The sequence below is a fragment of the Myotis daubentonii genome, chromosome 18 (genome assembly GCF_963259705.1).
Source record: "Myotis daubentonii chromosome 18, mMyoDau2.1, whole genome shotgun sequence".
In the NCBI taxonomy this organism is placed as follows: Eukaryota; Metazoa; Chordata; class Mammalia; order Chiroptera; family Vespertilionidae; genus Myotis; species Myotis daubentonii.
The window spans coordinates 38,234,685-38,259,284 of record NC_081857.1 but is presented as its reverse complement, the minus strand read 5'-3'; the positions used below and the strand labels follow the sequence as shown (position 1 = coordinate 38,259,284).

Sequence of the window (24,600 nt, the reverse complement as noted above, 5' to 3'; positions counted from 1 at the left end):
CCGGCGCCCCGCCCGGAGATGGGCCGACGCGTGGATGGCGCGGCTCCCAGCGCCGCCAGATCGCAGGAGCCGGGCGCCGGGGCGCTGCGCTGAGGCTCCCGCTCGGCGCAGCCCGGAAAGCCTGCAGGTGTCCTTGGCCGCCCGGCCGCCGCCCGGGAGACTCCTCCGCCAGCGCCTACAGCCCCGCTCCCCGGAGCATCCCCGCCCCCCGGGATCGGCGCCGCGCAGGACGCCCCGTCCGAGGCCCCCTCTGCCCCGGCGCCGCTCCCCGCCGCCGCCGCCCGGCGGACGCAGGACCGGAGGCTCGCTCCTGCGGGCGCGCTTGTTTTCCTGCCGCCGCCTCGCCCTGCGCAGCCCCCGCCCGCCAGATCGCCGCTCCCCGCGCGGCCCCGCCCGCCCTCGGTGCCCGGCGCCGGATTTATGAATGGGGGGAAGAGGCCACATGCCGCCGCCGCCGCCCCGTGTTGACCGCGCGGAGCCCGGACCCGAGGAGCCCCGGCTGCCGTGAGAGCGTCGTCCCGGCCCCGGAGGACTTGTTGCTGCTGCGCTGCCGCCGCCGCGGAGAAGCCGCCGCTGCCGGGCTCGGTGCGGTCCGAGAGCCGGGGGCGGCCCGAGTGAGTGAGCGCGCGCGCCCGGAGCCTCGCAGTGCGCCCGGCGGTGCGCCTCCTGGTCTTTGGAGGGTGGTGTCCGGGCGAGTGTCTGAGTGTCCGGTCCTCGCGGGGGAGTGTGTGTGCTTGCCCTGCTCTCCCGCACCCCGGACCCTCGCTGGGGTTCTTGGTTCTCCGTCCCCCCCCCCCGCCTCCCTCCCCGGCGCTGCGTGCCCAAACCCAACCACCTGTGCACCCGAGAAACCCAACTCCTCCCGCTCGGCGCCCCGGGGGGAGCCGGGGGCAGGGCCACGCCGCAGAGGGGGCCGCTGCCGCCTCCTGCCTCCTCGCCGTCTCCTCCCCGCCCCGGTCTGACGCTGCCTCCTCGGGAAGGGTGTTTGGAGGGCAGCGGCCGCCCCAAGCCGAAGCCCCGCAGCGCTTCTTATGATCAGCTCGGTGTGTGTCTCCTCCTACCGCGGGCGCAAGTCGGGGAACAAGCCTCCATCCAAAACATGTCTGAAGGAGGAGATGGCCAAGGGCGAGGCGTCGGAGAAGATCATCATCAACGTGGGCGGCACGCGACATGAGACCTACCGCAGCACCCTGCGCACCCTCCCGGGCACCCGGCTCGCCTGGCTGGCCGACCCGGACGGCGGGGGCGGCCGGCCCGAGTCCGATGGCGGCGGCGCGGGCAGCAGCGGCAGTAGCGGCGGCGGCGGCGGGGGCTGCGAGTTCTTCTTCGATCGGCACCCGGGCGTCTTCGCGTACGTGCTCAACTACTACCGCACCGGCAAGCTGCACTGCCCCGCCGACGTGTGCGGGCCGCTCTTCGAGGAGGAGCTCACCTTCTGGGGCATCGACGAGACCGACGTGGAGCCCTGCTGCTGGATGACCTACCGGCAGCACCGCGACGCCGAGGAGGCGCTCGACATCTTCGAGAACCCGGACGGAGGCGGCGGCGCGGGGCCGGGTGACGAGGCCGGCGACGAGGAGCGAGAGCTGGCCCTGCAGCGCCTGGGGCCCCACGAGGGCGGCGCGGGCTCCGGCGCCGGGTCCGGGGGCTGCCGCGGCTGGCAGCCCCGCATGTGGGCACTCTTCGAGGATCCCTACTCCTCCAGGGCGGCCAGGGTGAGTGGCAGGAGCCTGGGTCATGGCTCAGGTCTGCAAGGAGGCGTGTGGTGGTGGTGGGTAGGGGCAGGGAGGAGCCTGGCCCCAAATGACTTACCTTTCCCTGCTTCCCTCCCAATTCCCTCTGCCTTCCATGGGCCCCAGGGATCTCTCTCTCTCTCTCTGTCTCTCTCTCTCTCTCTCTCTCTCTCACACACACACACACACACACACACACCCTCTCCCCTGCATGCCTCCTCATGAAATTGCACACACTTGACTTCTTGGACCAGCCTGCTTTACTGCACCCACTCCCGGCCAGTGGGGGGCCCTTAGCTGAGCTCTTCCAGCCCCTGGAGAAGACAGGCCCCTTTTCTTCTTCTCGCCACCCCTCTACAGGGTCAGAGTCCTGGAGAGCCCACTGAGGCCTTCTGCTGGGGTCAGGCAGGGTTTAGGGGAGCAACTCGAGTGTCAAGCGCCTACTCTGTGTGGCAGCCCCGAGATGCGCTGCCTCCATGGGCCCCCTCGTTTCAGCCCTCCATCATCTCAGTGCTGGGAGCTGGAGTTTCAGAGAGGTGGGCGCCGGCTTCGGCCTCTAATGCTCATAAAGGTGGAGCTGGGACCAGAACTCATGCCTGTGGTCCGGGTTTGGGAGAGGCCTCTTTTCAGGGTGACAAGATGCCTGCCCCATCCATGCCCCTGAGGCTTCTTGCGGGCCCGGGATGTGCTGGGGTGAGCGAGAGTTAGACAGGAAGCTGCCTGAGGTCTGGGCCCTGCAGGCTCCCAGGCCAGTGGCCAGCGCAGGCTGCCGGGTGATGAGCCCATGTTTGTTGCCGCTTCTTTCTGCTGCGGCACCTCTTGGCTTCCCAGAAAGCCCTGGTTCAGGGTTCTGCTTGAAGTGGGTGTATGGGGTGGGGGTGGGGGTGGCTTAGATCCTTCCCCAAGTCAATCCAGTTGCCCCAAACCCTCTCGGGTGGAAGCGGGGGGCGGGGGGGGGGGGGGGGGGAGACATGCTTGGGCAGCTAGAAAACAACCATGAAGGATGGCTTAGATTCTTTGAAAAAGGACCCTGGGGTCTGGGGTCTGACCTCCTGGCTGGGGTCTGTCCGGGACCCATGTGTGGGGTCTGGGGACCGCCTGCTGCTGTGGGAGCTGGTCCTGTCACCTCTGGCATCCCAGGTTGTCACGCTAGTGAGTCTGGAGCCCTGCTGTCCTCCCAGCACCCCCTGTGCCGGCCCTCAGCCGGGCCGGGTCGTGGAAGGAAAAGTTCCCTTCTGCAGCCCTCCAGGGGAGGGCAGGAGCTGGGGATGGGGCTACCGGGAGGGGCCAGGCTGGGCTGGACCAGGGCAGGGGGCTCTCTGCCTGGAAGAGAAGGGGGAACAGAGGGCTCAGTGGCCATGGAAGCCAGGCTAGGGCTGTGGGCGTCCCAGGGCAGCCCCTGGAAGCCGGGACCTTCTTCGGGCCTGAGAGTGAAGCTAGTCAGCTGCCCTTGTTTCTTCCCTGCAGCCCCGAGACCCGCTCAGAAGGTGAGGGCCCAGCGTGCCCTGGCCTGGGTCTGCTGTGAGTTCTGTGGGCCTCTCCAAGCAGTTCCCCGACCCTGGCTGTGTGCACTAGGGGGGCAGAGACAAGCGGGGTTCATTCAGGCTCTTCCCAAGTGAGGGGCAGGGGAGAGGAGGCACACTTAGCTGGATGGAGGTGGGACAAGCCAGGCAGGCGGGGCGGGGGGAGCTAGGCCCTCGTAGACCTGAGCATTCTAAGGCCTCTGGGGACTTCCACCATCCCGGGTTCTTCCCTCTTGGATCCCAAGGGACTGTGACATCAGTGAGTTCATTTTTTCCTTAAACTCCTCAAAGAGTGGCCCAGCCGGGGGGCCAGGAGCTCACATCCTTTGCCCTTTGGGTGTAGAGCACCATCAGCAGGGCGTCAGCAGGGCGGCCCAGGTGAGGTTGAAGATCGGGGCGAGGCAGGGTTCACGCTCCCCCACGGAAGCAATGCCAGGCTTCAGAGCCGGTGAGTGTCTCCTCAAAGACACTGACCGGGTAGCAGAGCCAGCCCCCCTCCCGGTGGAGTTCCCGGCCGCCGGTCTCTGAGACGGATGTGCGCAGCTGCCCCGGGCCTTGGCGGCGCCCTGCCCAAGAGCGCGTGCCTCCTGCGAAGGAGCCCCGGCCAAGGCGAGCCGGCAGCTGTTCCTGGGACGCAAATGAAAATAGAGAATTAAAAAAATGAATAACTGTTTGTTGAGCCCTCCATGCACATGCTCTGCACTGATCTCTAATCCCCCCAGTGCACCGGCAGAGGAGGTGCCATCCCCTTTAATAGCTTGAGGCTGTGAGAGGATCGACCTGTCAGATCGCACAGCCCGATGGTGGCAGCTGAGAATCAAAGCCAGGGCTCCCCGGCCCCCCAGCACCCCCCCCCCTCCCGTTACAACAGCTTTTCTCCCCTGAAGGAGGCTGTTTTCCAGGATTCTGGCCTGGGAGGTGTTCTGAGGTGTGCGCCTCCTGTGAGTGACATCAGAAAACCCCAGGGCAGACGGTGACGTCAGAAGTGACACTTATTTTCTCACCCCCTAGGTCTGAGGGTTGGGGGGCTGTGCCCGCCCTGCTCTGACCCTGGGGTCTGTGCGCGGACCTTCCCTGGCAGGGCCTGCAGCACTGCGGCCCGTGGCCTTGGGGTCCTCACCGAGGGCCAGTAGGATCCAGGAGCCCCAGGAGCAGGGCTCTGCCCCAGGCATCCCTTCGCACCAGCATCTGGTACAAATGACAGGCGCAAACCAGATACCAACAGGAAGGGAACTGAGCTGATTGTGGGAGCCTGTTGCCTAGCTACCGGCCTGGCCTAGGCAGTTCTGAGTTGGGGGGGGGGGTGTTCACCCTGCTCCCTTCACTGTGGCTGGACCCATAGGTGGCGGTGCTGTGGTTCCTGCCTCCCCCTGCCACTGTCTCAGTCCCAGGGAGAGCGGGGCTCAGCAGCCGGCAGGGAGGCTCCCAGGCCCAGAGGGACCAGCGGTGGTTTGGGCCGCATCCAGAGCTGCAGTCGCCTTGCTCCTTTCCCGGGGCGGGCAGGAGGCCTGTGAGTGGGCCCGGGACGCTCCCTCCCCCGCCCCAGTCTGCAGAGGTGCCAGGGGCTGGGCTCACTGACCAGCCCTCTTCAGGGTGATGGTCTTCTGGCTAAATCCGTCCCTGGATTGGGTTTTCCCACAATGTCGCCCTTCTACACGGAGGACACCACGCACTGGGTCCCACCGCCCCAGGAAGGCTGCTGGAGCTGCGCTTTCATGTCCGTTAAGCATCCGCCAGGTGTCGGGTGTCACCCCTGCTTTCTTCCAGCGTCTCAGCTGGCCCATGCGAGGCAGGGATTGTTACTGGTTTTCAGAGAAGGAAACTGAGGCCCAGAGGGGCTGGCTCAAGGTCACACAGACTCATGAGTCCAGGCTGCTTCTACCGGTGCCTCAGCGCCTCCTGCGGCTTCTGCTGGAGGCCTGTGACTCAGGAGGGCTCCGTCTGCTATCCCCCCCACTTCCCGCTCGTCTCCCTCCAGTCTGAAGCCCCGTCTCCATCCCCAGGTTGGCTCACATCTGAGCTGCTCGCTCTCTGTCCTCTCCCTGTAGGACTGTCATGGGACAAAGAAAGGAGACTGGCAACCTTGGCGCAGGCAGGTGCCCAGAGCCAAGGCCTAGAGGGAAATGCCCAGCGAGGCCTCTCGCCCCTGCTGAAGGCCCCGGCTTCTCAGCCTGGGCATTGCCAGGACCAGCTGGTCGGTGGGCACGACAGGCTTCAGAATGAGGGCAGGACTCCCTGGTCCCTCGCCCGCTGCCCTCTGAGCCCAGTGCCAGCGGGCCCAGCCACAGCCCCCCACCTGCCCTGAGGCCCTCCATGTCCTCTGGGTTGGTTTTGTGTTTCTTCTCTGGCTCTCACAGCCCCGCGTTTGCCTCTTGAACATCTTGTCTCTGGATGGCGAGGTGTTTCCGTCACCGTGGGGGTTGGGTGTGAAGTGGGGGAGGGGATAAGATAAATGGGGACTATTCTGGAGATTTGGGGAAAGAGGAGGCAAGAGCAGAGTCAGGCAGCTGGGCCCTGGGAACAGGGAGCCCCCAGGCCCCTGCCCTCCGCCATGGGCAGTGTCAGCCTGGGATGCTGGCACCAGGGCACTCAGGCCATCCTTGTGCCTGAGCAGCCTCCCTGGCAGGACCTCTGCCCAGCGCCCTGCTGCGGGTTCCAGGCTGGGGGAGGGTTACCTGGCCTCTGGCAGGGTCCCCATCAGTCAGTAGACTCGGCCCAACCACAGAGCCAGAGTCTGAGCACCCAGATGCCTGGAGGGGTTCTTGGGCACACCTGTCACTTCTAGCCCCAGTTAGGCAGGCTGACCATCTCTCCTCGCGACAGGCTCCCTGGGACCAGGAGTGGGAGCCGGTAGCCCCCTCGGCAGCAGTCACTCAGAAAACATGTCTTGAGCACTTAACTGCATGCCGGCACCGAGCTGGGCGCTTACTGCATGCCGGCACCCAGCTGGGCGCTTACTGCATGCCGGCACCCAGCTGGGCGCTTACTGCATGCTGGCACCCAGCTGGGCGCTTAATGCATGCCGGCACCGAGTGGGCGCTTACTGCATGCTGGCACCGAGCTGGGCTCTAAATATAAAGACCAGTCAGGTGGCACTTGTTCCTGAAAAGAGCCGGGCCAGGTACAGGTACAGCAGGTGGCTGTCGGGGGAAACTGGGGGCAGGAGACAGTAATGACAATACAAGATGGATCAGGGGCCCTGTCCCCGTCTTAAAAGTTCACTAGGAGGTGAGAGGAGGAAGGACTAAGTCCCACCTCCACGCAGCTGGTTGGTGGTGAGGGGTGGGGGGGTGAGTGCAGGCAGCTTCTCGGAAGAGCTGGAGGTGAGCCGGGAGGCCCCACAGGATAGCCACTTGGCTCCCTGAAGTGGTTTTTAGAAGAAGGCGGGTTATAAATACGTCTCCAGTGTGGGTAGTGTTTACCCATGCAGTTAGGGGCGAGGGGGCTTCCCGGCCAGGGGACCGGCTTGAGCAGGGACAGGACGGCTTGGGACACGGATGGGCACTGTTTGGCCAGATCAGTTCTTGGCCAGTGGTCTGGGCTGGACTGCACGCCTTCTGGGGCCCTCAGGGGCCCCAAGTGCTGCCTTGGCAGGGGGTGGGGTTAGATAGAGGCTGGCTCTGGGCATGGGAGCCAGTGGGCCAGGTTCTGCTCCTGGCGGAGCGGGGGTCTCTTGGCTTGAACCTGGGCCTCGCAGTGCAGGCCCTGCCCCAGGAGCCCAGGCACCGCTCAGAGGTGCCTGGCCTTGCAGACCAGCTCCTCGCCTCCTCTTAGCCGCAGGCTGCCCACTCCCTTCCCGGCGCTGCCCGGGCACTAGGATCTTGCTTCCCCGCGTGGCTCAGCTCCTCACCTCATCCCCACAGGTCTTCCTCTGCAAGTGTCTTTGGCTGTGGTCTCAAGTTCCTCTTCTCCTACACTCCATCCTTAATACAGGTTTTTGGGGCTGAGTCTCCTGATGTGTATCTGTCCATCTGTCCCCCTGGCCCTTCCTCCGTGGGCTCCCCTCCCTGCCCCGCTGGTTGTCTTCAGTTCCAGATGACGGGTGTCTGTCACCTCCCAACCACCCCTGGCCGGTGCCGGATCCCGCAGACACTCTAGCTCTGTGCTGAGTTGTACAAATACCATTTCTTTTAATCCTCAAAACAGCCCGTCAGGGAAGTACTGCTCTCCTCCCCGCAGCACACCAAGCATGCTGTAGCCCCAGGGCCTTTGCACAGCTGCTCCCTCTGCCTCAGCTCCTTTGGATCGGCTCTAACTCACGCCTCAGTCTCTGCTTAGGTGTCACCTTGGCTTTGAGGCCTTGCCTGACCACCCTGTTTGAAATAGCTCCCCTCCCTCACACTCCTTGTTCTCTTTGTCTTTATTTCTCTAAGGCCTTTCCATCTGACGTAGTACATGGTTTACTTCTTTCTTTGTGGACCGTCTCCCTCACGAGAGTGTAAGGTCTAAGGGATGGGGGTGCCCTGCTTTGTTCTCTGCTGTGCCTCAGCCCCCCGAACAGTGTCTGGCACCAAGTAGGTGCCCAGCTTTCCATTTTACGAACCATGATCAGAGAGGCCAAGAACCTCGCCCAGGTCTCCCAGGAAGTCAGTGATGGAGCCCGACTGCACCCGGAAGTGCGTGACTTTACCTTTCCATCCAGGGCAGTTCTAGGGTGAGTTGGTGGAGGAGGCTGGGCACAGGGCTGGCCACTGGCTGAAATAGCTGGGCCCTCATCTGGGGGGCCGGCTGGAAAGACAGCTCTGAGCTGAGGCAGGAGGCCTGGCCTCGGTTTGATCCTGAGAAATGGGCACATGTGGCGACCCTTTACCTGCCCTCAGCTCTGACAGGTGGAGGTGAGGGTGGCAGTGACTAGATGGGACAGTTCTGTCTGGAAAAAACCTACCGTGTGTGCGCACTGCGGGGATCGGGGCAGTTCCTGCTGCCGGGGAGGGTGCTTTGCACTCACCAGGAGGGGTTCTGGGGCAGCAGGGGAGGGAGGCACCAGGCGGCTCCTTGGCCTGGGGTAAGAGTGGCCCAGGGCACAGGGTCCTCCCTCCCTTCTCCCCTCTGCACCCCCTGCCCCGCCCCTTGGCAGGCTTCCTGAACTTGTTTTTCTGAATCACTAATTACTTCACCCTCCTCCCAGGTGGGCCAAGCTCCGGGCTAACTTCTCCTCAGAGAGCAGGCTCCTGCTCCCCTTGCTTCTCCGCAGAGCTGGGTGTGCTGTCCCCACCCCTTTGCTTCTGGGGGGAGGGTGGCGCCAGGACTGTGGGCTCCCAGCTCACATCACCGTGGCCACTGGGCAGCTCATCTCTGGATGCCGCGGAGAGCTCAGAGGTTGGAGCCCTTGGCCCAATGCGATGCCCTGACAGCCCATTTCTCGGGAAGAACACTGAGGCCAGGAAAGGAACTTGACATTTAGCTTCATGGGGCAGAGCAGGCAGAAGCTCCGGCAAAGTTGCCAAGAGGGGAAGTGTGTCTGTCTTCCCCCGTTCTTCTTCTGTCCCTGTCGGATCAGCCCGTCCGTGTTCAAGTGTAAATAAGATAAGTCTTGCCCTGGCCCGTGTGGCCCAGCTGGTTGGAATGTCATCTCCTGCCCTCAAAAGGTCGTGGATTCGATTCCCAGGCAGGGCACATTCCTAGGTTGCGGGTTCGATCTCCGGTCAGGTGCATATGGGAGGCAACTGATCAATGCCCCCCCCCAATCAATAAAAAAGTAAATAAGTCTTAGTGTATGACGCGTGTCTGCCCTAAGCCACAGGTCCACAGCCCTAAGAGCTACAGCCATCAGGGAGCCGGCTGGGAGAGTATGGACGATTCAGAGAAGGCTGTCCCGGGCCTGTGCATCGGCCCTGGCCGGGAGGTGGTGCAGGTTGACGTGAAGAGAACGTGCAGTCTCGGAAGTTAGCAGTGCTGAGTTCAAGCCCCCCGCCCCCCCCCCCCCCCCCCCCGGCTTCCAGGCTGTGTGACGTTAGGCAAGTCCGTGAAGAGGCCTGCTTCCCAGGTCCCTGGGAGGACTGAGGCGATACACACAGAGCCCCGCTGTGCCCGGCACGGAACAGACAGTGATGGATGTGCATTCCCAGAGTTCCCTCCTCGCCTGCGCTCGCTCCATTCTCCCAGACCCCCGTGTTCTTGGTGGTGTGTGCTGCCCCCACTCCCCATCCAGGTGCAGACTCCCAGGGAGGGGAGCAGCTCTGAGGCCTCATTAGACGGCCACGCCATGGCCAGGTGGAAATCCGGCGTGGGGGTGGCCAGGTGGGGGTGGGGCCATGGTCCCCTCTCACCCGCCGGTTGTGGCTCAGCCCTGTGCTCGGGGAGGAGCCCACCCCCACCCACCCAGCCGAGCAGGCAGCACCGTGGGCCCCGGACCCCGGCAACGGCGCCCTGAGAGCGGTGAATGGCATCGCATGAATAACAGATGACGGCTCCGTAATTGGTGTTATTACACATGCATTTCATCTCCATTCATAATGGCTGGACACTTAACCCCGCAGTGCCTCTGCCGAGTGCCGCTGTCATCACTCTGCGAGGTCCCAGCAGCTGTCTGGACCAGCCGCTGCCTCGCTCAGGCCCTCACGGGTGCAGCCGAGTTCTCTTTGGAGCTTAGGGGCCAGGACATGCCCGTTGGGGGAGAGGGAGGGTGGTTATTCTGGGCAGACCACCCTGTCCCCTGCGGTGGAATATAGGCCTCCTTTAGGCGCTTCCCACTGCCGAGCAGTCGGCTGGGACATCCTAAGGTGAGAGGCAAGAGAGGGGCTTGGACTTGGGGCTTCCGGATGTGGGTCATGGCCGAGCTTCGCAGGCTCAGCTGACAGGAAGAGGCCCCGGGTCGCCCCCTGCCTCGGGCACATCCCATCATGCAGTGGGCCTCCAGATGCAGTGTGCCCAGAGTCCCCTGGGAGGGCATTTAGTGTGCCCGCCCCCACACACACACCTTTGTCACTCAGTGGGCTTGGGCGGGGCCTGGGAATTTGCATTTCTAACTGGTTCCCAGGTGATGCTGCGCTGCTGGTCCAGCGCCCCGCTTGGAGGAACGCTGCCGGAAGCCTGGCTGTGCCCGCACGGCCTGCGGACAGGCAGCCGAGCCGCGAGCGTGTTAGAAATACAGAACCGCGGGTCCTGCCCTCACCCAGAAGCAGGGTGGCACTTTAACAAAGTCCCCGATGGTTTCCTCTCCGTACCAGTCTGAGAAGCCTCAGAGCACAGCGGGGTTAGGGACAGGCAGAGCCAGGCAGGGAGCAGGCCCGGCAGCAATAGCTGCTTCCAGCCAAGACCAGCCTTGAGCCCCTGGGCTCCGTGACAGCGACTGGGAAGTATTGCCCTAGAGCAGCCAGGGAGGTGGGGGGAGACCCTGTGAGGAGGGAATTTTAGCTCCTGGCTGTGAACTTTAACCCCACCCCTCCCCGTCTTTCTAATGGACCGCCTGGTGACCCACGTACCCCGCCCCCCGGGCTCACCCACCCCTGTCTGACAGCCGCCCCCTCTCTCCACCTCACCCACAGGTGGTGGCCTTTGCCTCTCTCTTCTTCATCCTGGTCTCCATCACCACCTTCTGCCTGGAGACCCACGAGGCCTTCAACATCGACCGCAACGTGACGGAGATCCTCCGCGTGGGGAACACCACGAGCGTGCGCTTCCGGCGGGAGGTGGAGACGGAGCCCATCCTGACCTACATCGAGGGCGTGTGCGTGCTGTGGTTCACCCTGGAGTTCCTGGTGCGCATCGTGTGCTGCCCGGACACGCTGGACTTCGTCAAGAACCTGCTGAACATCATCGACTTCGTGGCCATCCTGCCCTTCTACCTGGAGGTGGGGCTGAGCGGCCTGTCCTCCAAGGCGGCCCGCGACGTGCTGGGCTTCCTGCGGGTGGTGCGCTTCGTGCGCATCCTGCGCATCTTCAAGCTCACGCGCCACTTCGTGGGGCTGCGGGTGCTGGGCCACACGCTGCGCGCCAGCACCAACGAGTTCCTGCTGCTCATCATCTTCCTGGCGCTGGGCGTGCTCATCTTCGCCACCATGATCTACTACGCCGAGCGCATCGGCGCCCGGCCCTCCGACCCGCGCGGCAACGACCACACCGACTTCAAGAACATCCCCATCGGCTTCTGGTGGGCCGTGGTCACCATGACGACGCTGGGCTACGGGGACATGTACCCCAAGACGTGGTCGGGCATGCTGGTGGGGGCGCTGTGTGCGCTGGCCGGGGTGCTGACCATCGCCATGCCCGTGCCCGTCATCGTCAACAACTTCGGCATGTACTACTCGCTGGCCATGGCCAAGCAGAAGCTGCCCAAGAAGCGGAAGAAGCACGTCCCGCGCCCGCCCCAGCTCGAGTCCCCCGTCTACTGCAAGTCCGAGGAGACCTCGCCCCGGGACAGCACCTACAGCGACGCCAGCCCCGCCGCCCAGGAGGAGGGTCTGGTGGAGAGGAAGCGGGCAGGTGAGGTCGGCGTTGGGGAGGGAAGGCCCCGCTCCCGCAGCGGCCCAGGGAGCCTGCACTGTGCTTGACGCTCTGGGCTCCCCGGGCGTAACCTGTGCCCTGTGAGGGCGGGCCTGGGGGGTGAGTGTCCTGCTGAACTTGGGCTGCAGGGGGCGGTACCTGGGCTGTAAGTTAGCAGCCTCGGTCCCTAATCTCGCGGTGCCCACTCTGCTGTGTGCTCTGAGGCCAGTCACTCACCCCCTGTGGGCATAGATGCAGCACCTGTAAAACGATATTCATAGCCTACCCCCAGACTTCGATGGGACCCAAACAAACGACAGAGAGCCTTTAAAGATCTTTACAACCATCAGGCACCGTCGTTAGCTGGAGAGCAGGGCAGCTGTTCTCCCCAGGTGCGTCCACAGTGAATCCCTTCTCCCCAACCTCCCAGTCTGCTGTCTCTGGCTAATTAGTGTGATCACGTAACAGCAGTGGGGGGCTGCCTGCTGCTCAGCACAAGCTAGACTGAGTCCTGGGCTCGGGGTTGGACATGGTATGGCGGGGGAGGCGGGCAGGGGGTCCGGGGGAGCCCAGAGGCAGTGGCCGGGCATTGCTGGGAAAGCCTTGCAACAGCTGGCATCTGTCCGAGGGCCCAAGGGCCTGAACCTCGGGCTTCAAGGATGGGAGGGGCCCCCAGGAAAGCCCGCCCCCACCTGAGTCAGGAGATGGGAGAGGAGATTGGCTCAGCCTTGGCACTGGAGTCAGGTCGAGAATGGAACCTCGCTGTTGGGAATGGGATGGGCTCCTAAGGGAAGCTGGGATTCCTGGTGTGGGGGACCGCTGGGGGGAGGCCATCAGGGAGCTGGGGGGAGGCCATCGGGGAGCTGGGGGGAGGCCATCAGGGAGCTGGGGGAGGCCATCGGGGAGCGGGGGGAGGCCATCAGGGAGCTGGGGGGAGGCCATCGGGGAGCTGGGGGGAGGCCATCAGGGAGCTGGGGGAGGCCATCGGGGAGCTGGGGGAGGCCATCGGGGAGCGGGGGGAGGCCATCAGGGAGCTGGGGGAGGCCATCAGGGAGCTGGGGGAGGCCATCGGGGAGCTGGGGGGAGGCCATCGGGGAGCTGGGGGGAGGCCATCGGGGAGCTAGGGGGAGACCATCGGGGAGCTGGGGGGAGGCCATCGGGGAGCTAGGGGGAGACCATCAGGGAGCTAGGGGGAGGCCAGGACACTGAGGTAGCAGCTCCTGGCTAGGCTTGTGGGCAATGTGGGACTCATCCCCCAGGGCAGGTGCCTGATTTGGGACATGCACCTGTGGCCTGTTGGGGGACACGCACCTGTGGCCTGTTGGGGGACACGCACCTGTGGCCTGTTGGGGGACACGCACCTGTGGCCTGTTGGGGGACACGCACCTGTGGTCTGTTGGGGGACACGCACCTGTGGCCTGTTGGGGGACACGCACCTGTGGCGTGTTGGGGGACATGCACCTGTGGCGTGTTGGGGGACATGCACCTGTGGTCTCTTGGAGGACACGCACCTGTGGTCTGTTGGGGGACACGCACCTGTGGCGTGTTGGGGGACACGCACCTGTAGCCTGTTGGGGGACACGCACCTGTGGCCTGTTGGGGGTGCCCATCACACATGCTGAAACCACTCATTGCCTGGGGCCCTCCAGGCGCCTGGGTCTCCCGTAGACCTTGATGGAACAGCACCCACTGGGCTCCTCTCCTCCCCCCCCCCCAAAGTGGTACCCTCCCCCACCCTTGAGTATCAATCTCCAGCCCGCGCTCCAGGGAACTGGAGCTGTACCCCAGGCCCTTTCAGGGCTCAGAGGGAACCTGCCACCACAGTGTGCACGTCCGTCGGCCAGCCGCCGGCACACACTAACCGATGCCCGTCCGCCGTGCCGTAGCCTGGCCCTCACTGCTTGGCCACAGTCAGGGCTTTACTGGCAATGCCAGGGCCACCGCCTTCAGACCGAGCGGCCCCCCTTCTGCGGGCCCAGGGCCCAGCTTCACCCGGGCGGCGGCCTAGCCAGGCAGGAGCCGGGTGAAGAGCCCACAGCCGTGGGAGCGGAATTGGAGCCTCTTGCCCCACCAGGGTCCCCAGACACCGGGGAGCCCCGAGCGCAGGGAGCTCTGAATCCTTCAGGCGCTCGACTCCAGCTTGGATGCCTGGTGAACAAGAGTAACAGCCTTCGGGTGGTCGGGCGGACAGCTGGGAGCGCCACTCTCCTGGCGTAGCCCTGGCAGTGCCACCTGCACCCGACAAGCCAGGCGGTGTCCGAGGGGATCCGAGCCCATCAGGTGCAGCCTGAGCCAGACCCAAGGAGGAAGCAGTCCGCCGCCTGGGGGGGGGCGGGCGGGGGGAGGCAATCTCGCGGGGTAGCAGACTCGGGGAGTCCTTGCTTAGGGCATCGGTGGCCCATCTCCCAGGAAAGACGCTAGGCCAAGGCTGGGGAGGAAGCCAGCACCTGCCCGCTGCCCCCAGGATAGGCCCCTCCCTGCCCCTCCCCAGGTTGGAGGAGTGACCCCAGGTGACCAGGGAGGAAGGCCGGGCAGCACCCAGCACGTCCTTTCTGTCTGACCCCCTAGATTCCAAGCAGAACGGAGACGCCAACGCCATGCTGTCAGATGAGGAGGGGGCGGGCCTCACCCAGCCCCTGGCCTCGGCCCCGACCCCCACGCCGGAGGAGCGCCGGGCCCTGCGCCGGTCCGGCACCCGAGACAGAAACAAGAAGGCGGCCGCCTGCTTCCTGCTCAGCGCCGGGGACTATGCCTGCGCCGACGGGAGTGTCCGGAAAGGTATGGCTCCCCAGGCTGGGCAGGTGGGGAGCCCCCAGTGTTCCCCACAAAACTTGAAGCCCCCTCCTCCCCCGAGGCCATGGCCATCATCTCCTCTTCCCTGGATGCACCCCAACTTTTAGGATGGGTACCCTGACCTTCCAGTCCGATTTCCTTAAAGGCCCGCAGCATCCCCAGGAGGTACACATGGCCCGTACCCCAGTGCCCACAGGGAACACAAGCGCTGACTGGGAGCAGGGGTTCATGGGAGCAGGGGTCCCTGCCCCTCCCCTCCATCCTGTCACTTCTCTTCCGCTGGTGCCTGCTGTGACCTGCAGGCCTGGCTTCCCAGGGTCACTGCCTGCCTTTTCCTTGGCCTCCCTTAGACCCAGCTAAGGCTCTCCCAAGTAAGTAGTCCCCATAACGCTCAGGAGTTGGGGAGGAACGGGGTGCCGGTATGAGGTCCCCTGGCACAGGCCCACCTCCTCCGTCCTGCCTTTTGGGGGCCTGGAGCCCAGAGGGGCTGACCCAGCTCTGCAGCCCCAGATATGACTTAAGTAGAGCCAGAGGGTGACAGGGAGGGGGAGGCTGGAGTGGGGGTGGGGGGGCAGCGTAGAGCTCCCCTCCTAGGTGTGTTCTGAAGGGCTGGAAGTGCACAGAGGCCGCCGTGGCCTCCCGTCAGGAAGGCTGCAGCACCATCAGCAGGCCCCAGACCCACACAGGCCCTGACAGAAGTGGGGGTGGAGCTGGGGCTCCTGGCCTGCGGGGGGCGGGAGTGATGAAGGATGGTCCAGTCAGCAGTGGCTGGGGACCAGGGCTCTCAGGTCCAGGTGCTCCTGCCCGGCCCTGGTCACTGTGTGTGTGTGTGTGTGTGTGTGTGTGTGTGTCTGTCTGTCTGTCTGTCTGTCTTCCCTGTCCTGTGGCCCAACCTCCCTACACGCCCTGCCTAGTTTCAGAATCAACCCTGATCCCCCCTAACAAAGCCGTGCCCTGGTTCTCGGGCCACTTCTTACCCAGCCCTCCTCCAGCCCAGTCCCCCCAACACTTCTCACTGTCCCCAAACCCCAGACCTGCTGCAGGAATAGCCTGTCCCCCCAAGGATGTCCCCTGGCCTGTCCAGCCCACGTGGCCTCCAGAGCCACCTTCCCAGGCCCTGTTCCCGGCCCTCTCAGCACCGCTGTTCTCACAGGGACCCTGGGGTGCCCTGACCCCACCAGGCCCCGAGGGGTGGATGTCAGCGTGAGTCCTGTTGGGCGTCAGAAACAGGAGCGACCTGGCAGCTGGAAGGAGATGGCCCGGATGGCGGTGCTCAGCCCGCTGCACCCTCTCCTGTGTGCCTGCGGTCGCCCCTGGCTCTTGCGTGCCCCAATCCTCTGGCGCTGGAAGTGCCTCCCCCTGCTCCCCACCCCAGCAGGCAGTGGCTTCCACTGTGTCCTGGTCAGACCCAGATGCTACTCTGGCTGCAGCTCACTAAATGGCCAGCCCAGAATATGAGGACAGGCACCCACCTCACGGAGGACTTGAGCACCCCTGCTTTCACCCCAGTGTTGTGAGGGGCTCAGTGGAAGGAACGGAGTGGAGGAGGGACCGTGAGGTATGGGGAGCAGGTGGCCCTGGGGAAGGCGTTTCACTGCGCGCGCGGGGCCTGCGTCCCACCCCTGCATCTCGGGGCTCCTGGGACCGGCTGCTCTGTCTTCAAGATGCCTCCACACTGCGTCTTGGCAACAAGCGTGTAACTCAGCCAATTAGAGTGACCTTCGAGCAGGAACAGGTGGGTTGCCAGGAAACAGGCTGTGCCGTGCGCTCTCGGCAACTTTCCCCTGCGCCGGCCCGCTGCTCTCACTTCTCCGCACCGGGCTCACGTAGGACCAGGAGAGAGCGGACAGGCCTCCTCCTGCCACGCAGGCCCCACGGTGAGCCTGTCGCTGCCCTGGCATCAGAGTGAGGACGGCCTGGAGGTGGCGGTGCTGCCCAGGGCTTCTGAAAGGGGGGCGCTGAATCTTCATGCACCTGGAGGGGAACCTAGCTGGGGCCAGCGCAGGGCAGAGGTCAGCTGGGTGTGTGGCCCTGGAGTCCACCCTCAGGGGACCAGGGAGCCTTCCTCGGGGAGGCCAGCCCCTCCACCCGGCTGGGCCGCCTGCCCTGCTGGGTCCCCTGGAGTTCGAGGCCGTGGAGCCGCTCCGGTGAGCAGCGCGCCCTCTGACCTGTGCCTTTTCTCTACCAAGGCCGTGAAAAGTCCAGGAGTCTAAGCAACATAGCCGCAGCAGCCGGAGCCAGTCTGGGGCTGTCTCCACTGGCACCCCGATACAGCTCGCCCTACTCTCCAAGAAAGCTCCTGCTCTCCCTCCCTCCGCACCCCCTCACCAGCCCGCCGCCTGGACACTCGGCCCCTTAGCTGCACCGGCCCTCCCGCCCCTGGGCCCGCACACACAGGGAGCCACTCTCGTGCCCGCCGGCCCGCTCCTGGGGCCTCAGGGAGCCGGGTGGATGCAGGAGAATCCAGGCCCCTGAGCCTCTCCCCACAGCGCCCAGCTCCCCACGATGCTCAGGTTTGGGTCCGAGGGCCGAGGGGATCACTCTCAGGGCCCCCCACCCCAGGACCTGTGTCTCTGAGCCCTGCCCTCCCCCACACAGTCCCACCTTAACCAAATACATCTCCATTCCTTGGGGCCTTCAACCAGTAACCAAACAGCTGGCAACCAGTGTCTCTGTCTGTCTGTCTGTCTGTCCATCCCACACCCAGAGCAGCAAGGACTAAGGCTGTCGCATGAGCATCTCTGCTGTGGCCGGGGGTGCGGGGAGGCCCTCCCCCCCGGGGGACACCCACACCCCATCTGCACCCCCGCCTCAGCCCCTCTCTCCACGCTGCTTTCCTCTGCTTCCAAGCTGTTGCCTCCCCTCCCCCTCCGCGCCTCACTGCCAGCCCAGCCCCTGCTCGCCTCGCTCCCACCAGCCTTGCGCTCCGTGTTGCTGCCAGAACCGGAGACTCATCTAATTTCTCTAATTAAGTGTATTCATTTACCTAACGAGCCAGGAGCACAACAGGGTTGTAAGTCACTGTGTGAGCAGGGCTGCACCTTGGCAGGGACAGCTGAGGGGTAGTGGGGGGACAGAGCCACCCTGCCCGCCACTCCAGCAGGAGCCACCCTGGACTGCCCGGGGAGGGGGGGCGGGGGGGGGGGGAGCTGAGCCGCAGGGCCCGTCCCCAGCAGTGGGCAGAGCAAGGCCCTCAGGCCGGCCCTCCACAGCCAGGGCCAGCCCAGGGCTCCCTGTTCCACCTGATGGGAATGAGAGCTGACAGGGGAGCCGTGCGACTGGCAATTTTTAGAGTCAGATTATGCAACTTGGTTGCGGGAGTGACTAAGAAGGGCCGCGTCTGCTGCCTCCAGGGTGGGCAGGGATGGGTGTGGCGGGACTGGGAGCCAAGGTCAGCTCGCTCCGGACCGGGAGCACCCCCTTGGTGTCTCCAGCCCTGGGCAGGCTCGGGGTGCGCCTTCCAGAAGGTCTGTTCCCTGGGGGGGCTGGGAGAGCCCAGCCCTGCTGTGGTCTCGGGGGGCTGCCTCCCACTGGCTCTCACAGTGAAGTGTCCCCCTAAGAGTGGAGAAGACACAGGGGATCCATGGGACCACCCTTAAGAGGGAGCAGGTCCTTTCAGGGACAGGGACAGGGACCGGACAGCCCTGGGCTCTGGATGGAGATGCCAGGGACCTTCTCTCTCGGGGCTGAGTGCGAGGGCCCAGCCGCTCCTCACGGGGACGGGCTGGTCCTGCCCCGCGGGGCTCCCTGGCACCTGGCCCCCGGGCCTGGCTCTGCCGGGACGTGACGAGCTGGGCGTCCAGTTTAGCACGGGCGCCGCGGCTATTTTCTCCTCTGCCTGGCGCTTCTGGTTCAGGGAGCCGAGGCGGCTATTTCTGTGGCAGCCGTCCCCTGAGTTGTCAGGAGCCCAAGTTTCCACGGCACCCACCGCCCCCTTTCCTCCCACGGGGATGGGCATGCTCACGGCACCCCGGTGGTGGGCACAGATGTCCCTGGGCGACGGGAGGCAGGAGTGCCAGGCTGGAGCCCCTAGTGCCTTGGGAGAGGGGCTCCCCCACGTCCCTCCCGGCCCCCTGGCTTCTGTAGGGGAGACCCTGACCCAGCGCCTGGCCAATGGAGAGCCACACGGGTGTCTGCCCCTCTCGCTCTCAGCACCTCGGCCTCCGGGGGCCCTGGGGAAGGCAAAGCAGGTTCTGGAGCTGACAGAGACCCTGGGGGCGGGGGGCCGGGGGGGGGGCGGCGGGGCAGGCGACTGCCTGCAAGGCCCCAGGCTGGCCCAGACTCGGGCCTCCCCCCTCCCGGGAAGGCTCTCCTCGCCCTTCCCCCACAGTCTGACAGCCCTGTGCACTTCACCTTGGATCTTGACTTGGACCTGTACCCGGTCCTTGGCTTCTAGAAGCCTTTCCTCCACAGCTGGGCCCAGCCTCTCCCGCCAAGCAGGGGAGCAGCCTGGGAGTTAGCCTCACATTCAGTTTGTACAGTTTGTATCGGGGCTGGAGGCCACTTCTCAGCCCCAGGGCTTCTGAGAGGCGAGGCTGTGAGCTGGGACCAGCCGGGTTTGTTTTCTCAACAAGGAGGGGCACATTCACGCTCCCCAGCCCTCCTGGTCAGCATTCAGCCTCCAGCCCGGGGACTCCACCTGCCTGATGGAGGAGGGGGGCTGGGTATGCCATGGCTGAGCCCCTGGAACAATGGGCGGGCCCCAGGTGGTGGTGGCAGATGGAGCCGGGTGGGGAGGGGAGGGGGGAGCCCGAGTGGGCAGGCAGCAGCCGGCTGCTGGCTCGGGGGTGACAGGCCAAGCAGGAGCGTCCCCCCTGCCTTGTGCCGGGCTGCAGAGCTGGGTCCCTCTCTCCTGGGCCAGTGGTCCCTCTGTCTCGAGCAGGTGTGGAGCTGAGCCATCACATCACCCGGGAGGCAGAAGGGTGGTGAAGGGACTCACCCCGGACCCTGACCCATCCCTGCCCTTGCGGGCCCCTGAGCCCTGTGTCCCCACGCTGTCCAGCTCTGCCCCTGGCCTGCTCTCTAGCCCACCACCTCCTCGGCAGCTGCCTTCCTCCTAACGTCTCGTTCTTTGTGTCTCCCTTTCTTTTGCTGAACTCCTTGCCCTCCGCCCCCTGAAGGCCATGTTGAGCCGAAAGTGTGCGTCCCAGTGTCTCACACCTGTGCTCTTTAACACAGAGACCTGCCAAGACGCTCTCTCGTCCAACTATGCCCAGGCCGAAGTCCTCACCCTCTCTTAACGCGGCAGCAACGTGAGAGAGACAGGCAGACAGACAGAAAGCCAGAGGCTTAGGGGAACTCTGGAACCCAGGCAAGGACCTTTCGCTGGGCAAGACCTGTTGGCACAGGACTGATGGAAAACCTCCCGTCCGACCCCTGGGGCCCGGAGCCACCCGGGTCCGGCGTTTTGTCCTGTTGTGATTGAAGAGATGTATATGCACACATAGCATCTATATTCATACATACTGTACTCGTGTGTGTAGTGCACGTGCTATCGGTGGTCTGTCTCCGTCAGGCCGTCTCCCCAAGCCCTCGCCCCTCCCCCAGGCCCCCCTCCCTTCCCTTCACCGATTCCCTGTTCGCGTTGTACGTGCCGCGTGTGGAATGTCCCAGGAAAAGTTGCCTGGGAGCCGCCCGTCCAGCTGGGTGGGCCCAGGCTAGACTCTCCCTGTGGGGGTGTTTCCCTGTGGGCCGGTGGCCTGTGCCAGGCCAGGCTGCCCCCGGGGTCACTGCCCCACCAGCCCCACCCCACCCCAGACTGGGGTTCTACCTCCCACCCCACGCCCCAGTTGTGGGGGGACTTCCAGGGGCTTCTCTGCAGCTTCTTTCACCCCTTCCCTGTGTCCTTGACTGAGGGGGCATTTTGGGTTTTTTTTTTGTTTGTTTTGTTTTTTCATTTTGGGTTTTTTTAATCTTTGGTTTTTCTGTCTCCCTGGTCCGTTTGTTTTCAATGACGCTGCCGGGCAGACAGGCAGGGAAGGGGCCTGTCTGCCCACCGGGCTCAGGGGTCTGAGAAGGGGGAAGCTTCGGGCGAGTGGAGACCAGTTGCAATACTGTACTTCCTGGCCGGTGGCCAGAGGATGCGTGCAATAGCGGAGGCCGGGTGACCCCTTCGACCTTGGCCTCTGCCCCTCCCTCGGCTCTCCCTCCGCACTCCTCGCCCGCCCCGCCCTTCCCTGGTGTTGGTCCTTTTCTAAAGCTGCCCCCTCCTGTGTGTCTGAGGCAAGCCTAGGCCAGGGCCCTGTCACCCTGTCTGCATGCCTTCGACTGTCATGCTGTGCTCGACCCTCAATAAAGACATCTGGAGCGACCAGCTGCTCCTGCGTGTGAGCGGCCGCCTCCGCCTCTCCTTTCCGGCTCTGTGTCTGTGGGGACCCCCCAGGGCTCCCACCCCAACACCTGAGAAATGCGACGCCCTCCGCGTAACCCCGCCCCCACGGGCACCATCCATTCGGAGCGAGACCCTGGTGCTCAGAGGGGAAGCAGCGAGACCCTGGTGCTCAGAGGGGAAGCGTGAGCTGCCCACGGTCACACCCTGAGCCTCCCCTGCCTCCCAGGCGGGTTCTGGGTCCCCCTGCCACGGGGCCTCCCGCCGCCCCTGGAAGAAGAGGCCGTTGGTTAGGCCGCCCCTGTGTCCCTGCGTGTTTGTGGAGGGCCTCCCTCCCCCCGAAGTCGCACCACCTTATGTGGGCCAGGGCCCTGGGGATGCCACAGCCGTGCGCAGCCTGGATGGCTGGTGAACCGAGGCCGGCAAGTGGCTGGTGGCACAGCCGGGACCACTTAGGGCCCAGAGAGGGTGGGGCGGTGGGAAGTGTCGGGGCCGCCCCTCACTGTCACATCAGGGCACACGCAGGGCTGGCTTCACGGGCCTGTGGCCTGGGCAGTTGCTCAAAAGGGCCCGACGCTTGACTTATCTCAGCTGCCGCTGACTTGACATGACTCATGGCTCTGTAGGGGCCCTGGGCTTACGCAGCCAGGTCTGGGTGTATGTTTGTTCTCCTTGCTCTTTTTTTTTTTAAATATGTTTTTATTGATTTCAGAGAGAGGAAGGGAGAGGGAGAGAAACATTAATGATGAGAGAAGCATCCTGCCTCTTGCACGCCCCCCACTGGGGACTGAGCCTGAAAGTGGGCATGTGCCCTGACCAGGAATCAAACTGTGAGCTCCTGGTTCATGGGCTGACGCTCAACCACTGAGCCACACCGGCCTGGCTGGTCCCTTTTCTCTTGTCTTACTTCTTCCTCCTACTCCAGGCATAATCGAGTCACAGGGCCTCGGTTTAAAGTCTGCACCTGCCACTCACTAGGTGAGCCCTCTGGGACAGCCTCGCTGACCCTCAGTTTCCCGGTCTGTAGAATGGGGACAATGGTAGCCCCACTCCAGAGACAGCAGCGAGCGGAAAGACCTGGAGTCTCTGTAGGACATGCGGTCGATGCAGACAGCATCCGTTCCTGCCCCACCCTTCTCCTGTAGCTCTCAGGCTTTCTCCCCAGGTTTCTGCCGTCTGCACCCAGCCACACCGACAGAGGACAGAGCAGCCGGGTGAGGACTGAGGACACTGGCCGAGGGGAGGGGAGGGAAGATGCGAATGCGAGGGAAGCCTGTTCCTGAAGCGAAAGGGAGAATTGGGCTTGGAGCCTGGGCCGCAGAGGCGAGGCATGGCAGGCAGCCAGTTGTCAATTAAAGATAAGATCGCTCCTGGGCTGTGGAGGGCAAGTCGGGGCTTTGACCCTCCCCCCCTCCCCCCCCAGACAGGAGAAGCCATTTGCAGCCAGCTCCGCGGGGCCAGCCATAATGGGGTGGGAAGCGCTGCTGGTTCCGTGACGTCACGCACCAGGGCCCACGTCCGAGACGGCTGGGTCTGTATATATAGATCATGTGGCACCATTTCATGGCGGGCAGAGAACCCAGCGAGCAGCCCGGGTACCAGCTGCCAGGTGGTCCTGAGGGGATGCAGCTGGGGTCCCGGTGGCCCCTGGAGGGGAGCGGCGCCGGGTGCCAGAGGGCGGAGAGCTCAGTGAGGAGCCGGGGAGCCCCTCCTCTCATCTTCCAGAAACTGCAGGCAGGTCTGTCTGGGGACCAGGCTGGGCTTCCTCTGGTCCGGAAGCTGGTGGGGAGCCGAGGGAGGGAGCTGGTTCAAGAGCGGGGCGCTGGTGACAGACTGACTTCGGTGGTCAGAGGGACTCGGGTTCGAGTCCTGGCTCCGTCACTCCACGTGTGTGGCCTTGGGCTGATTACTGATGCTGTACGAGCCTCTGTTTCCTCATCTGTGAAATGGGAGTAACGCTGTGGACGTCTGGAGCCATTGGGAGAGGTCAGTGAGGCCGGAGCACAGCGCCCACTCATCATCATCATCATCATCACTTAGGAGGTGGGGGGACAGCTCACCCTGGTAACACACGACCAGTTTGGGGGACGGCCTCGCCTTTCGGATCGGTGCTGTGATTCGCCTCATGGTGGTGACGCCCTCCTCTGGCAAAGGAGCAAGACCCAGGGTGGCAATGGCCGGCGGCTGACGCTGGGTGCTGGGCAGGGCCGCCGATGCTCCTGAAAATGCCCTCACGGCTGGTGGTGTCGTCATCCGTGCCCCAGAGGAGAGAACAGCACAGCGATGTCAGTTCACTTCTCCAGGGTCACACAGCACATACGTGCGACGCTGGGACCGAACCCAAGGAGTCTGGCTCTCTGGGCCCAGCGCTTAGCTGCCGTCTGAACGGACAGACAGACGGACGGACGGAGCACCTAAGTCCTAACCCTGAGGGCAGGGGCGTGTGCTTTTTCACGTTTTTATGTTCTCACCATCCGTCGATTCTCGTAGCATAGGTGTTGTTTTCCCCGTTTGTAGAAAAGAAACCGAGGCTGGAGGAAGTGAGGGATCTGATCCTGTCGCTGCCCCGCCCCTCACATGAGGTCGAGAAGGCTTCCTGGATTGGTTAGCGGGAGGTAACACCCCGCTCAGGGGGCCCTTGCTTCTTCCTTCTGAGTCTTATCGTCTGTGCTCGGAAGGGGGTGACCCGTGGGGACCCGTCTGGGAACCAAGTTAGACGACCCGGTGCAAAGGTGACCCCCCCCTTCAGGCCCTTGGAGGGCACGCGAGGGGGAGGGGGTTCAGAGACTCCCTGGTCCCAGAGAGCAGAGCCGGCCCAGCAGGTGGAAATGTGCGGGAGGCGGACGGCATTCAGCGAGGAGCCTGCTGTGGCCCTGGCCGTGGCCGTCTGACACGTGGTGTCGAAGCGTCGCACACAAATGAGCAGGCAGCCCCGCCACGCCCCTCAGCCCCGCTGTCCCCCCCCACCCCCCCAGGTGACACTGCTCCCGTCTGGTGTGGGTCCTTGCAGGCCTTTTGAATAGGAGGCGCTTTCTTTATTCCTTTTCAGTCCTCACCTGAGGACAGGCTTAGAGAGAGGCAAGGAGAGAGGGAGCGGAAAGGAGAAACACCTGCGACCGAACCGTCACCCGGGTACGTGCCCGGCTGGGAATCGAACAGCAGCCCTTCACTCACTCACTCGGCCAACGGAGCCCCCCGGCGGGCAGATGCCGCTACCAACACGCCGAGTTGGGCGTCGTCTGAGGAGAGGGAGGCAGGAGACCTGTGGCTCCAGGTCAAGGGTCAGGGCCTTCTCTGTGGGCGCCGGAAGCTTCTCCTTCCCCCTTGGGCTGTGGGCCAGCCCCCCCTAGGCCACATTTGCCTGCCTCTGGGCTACTCCCTAAGACCTGCTGGCATTGCGGGCTCTGCTTCCTAAATCAGCAATGCCTGGCTTGGGGGATGGGGTGGGCAGCAGGGGTCCCTCCTCTTTCCTGTGTGACCTCACTCACTCCCACAGCCTTAAACACCTTCCAGGCGGGTGACAGCCACGTTTACAGTTCCAGCCCAGAACTCTCCTCTCAACTCCATTCATTCATTCATTCACTCACTCACTCATTCATTCAGCAAACACATAATGAGCCTTTTCTCTATTCCAGAGGATGCTGGGGGCACAATAGTGACCCAAATAGCCAGCCCCCCTCCCTCCCTCTCTCCATGCCACTCGCACTGCCTGCCGGGTCCCTCCAGGCCCCTCCACCGCCCCCTGACCCCGGGCTTTGCTTTCACCCCTCTGCCCCCGTCCTCCCCTCTCCATGTGCGG

General features: G+C 64.3%; 1 protein-coding gene across 3 annotated transcripts; it reads left to right on the top strand.

Annotated features, from left to right (window-relative positions):
* The first annotated feature begins 1,014 nt into the window (after window positions 1–1,014).
* Window positions 1,015–20,803, top strand: KCNC4 (potassium voltage-gated channel subfamily C member 4). Of its 3 annotated transcripts, none has more exons than XM_059675633.1 (4): window positions 1,015–1,715; window positions 10,744–11,680; window positions 14,249–14,458; window positions 19,652–20,803. In XM_059675633.1, the coding sequence occupies exons 1-4, from the start codon at window positions 1,032–1,034 to the stop codon at window positions 19,711–19,713; spliced, it is 1,893 nt and encodes a 630-aa protein (XP_059531616.1). In that variant the 5' UTR covers window positions 1,015–1,031; the 3' UTR covers window positions 19,714–20,803. The 3 variants fall into 3 exon arrangements, with proteins under 3 accessions (XP_059531616.1, XP_059531617.1, XP_059531615.1); XM_059675634.1 differs by having other exon boundaries at window positions 19,594–20,803; XM_059675632.1 differs by lacking the exon at window positions 19,652–20,803 and adding an exon at window positions 16,663–17,565.
* Window positions 20,804–24,600: the final 3,797 nt, after the last annotated feature.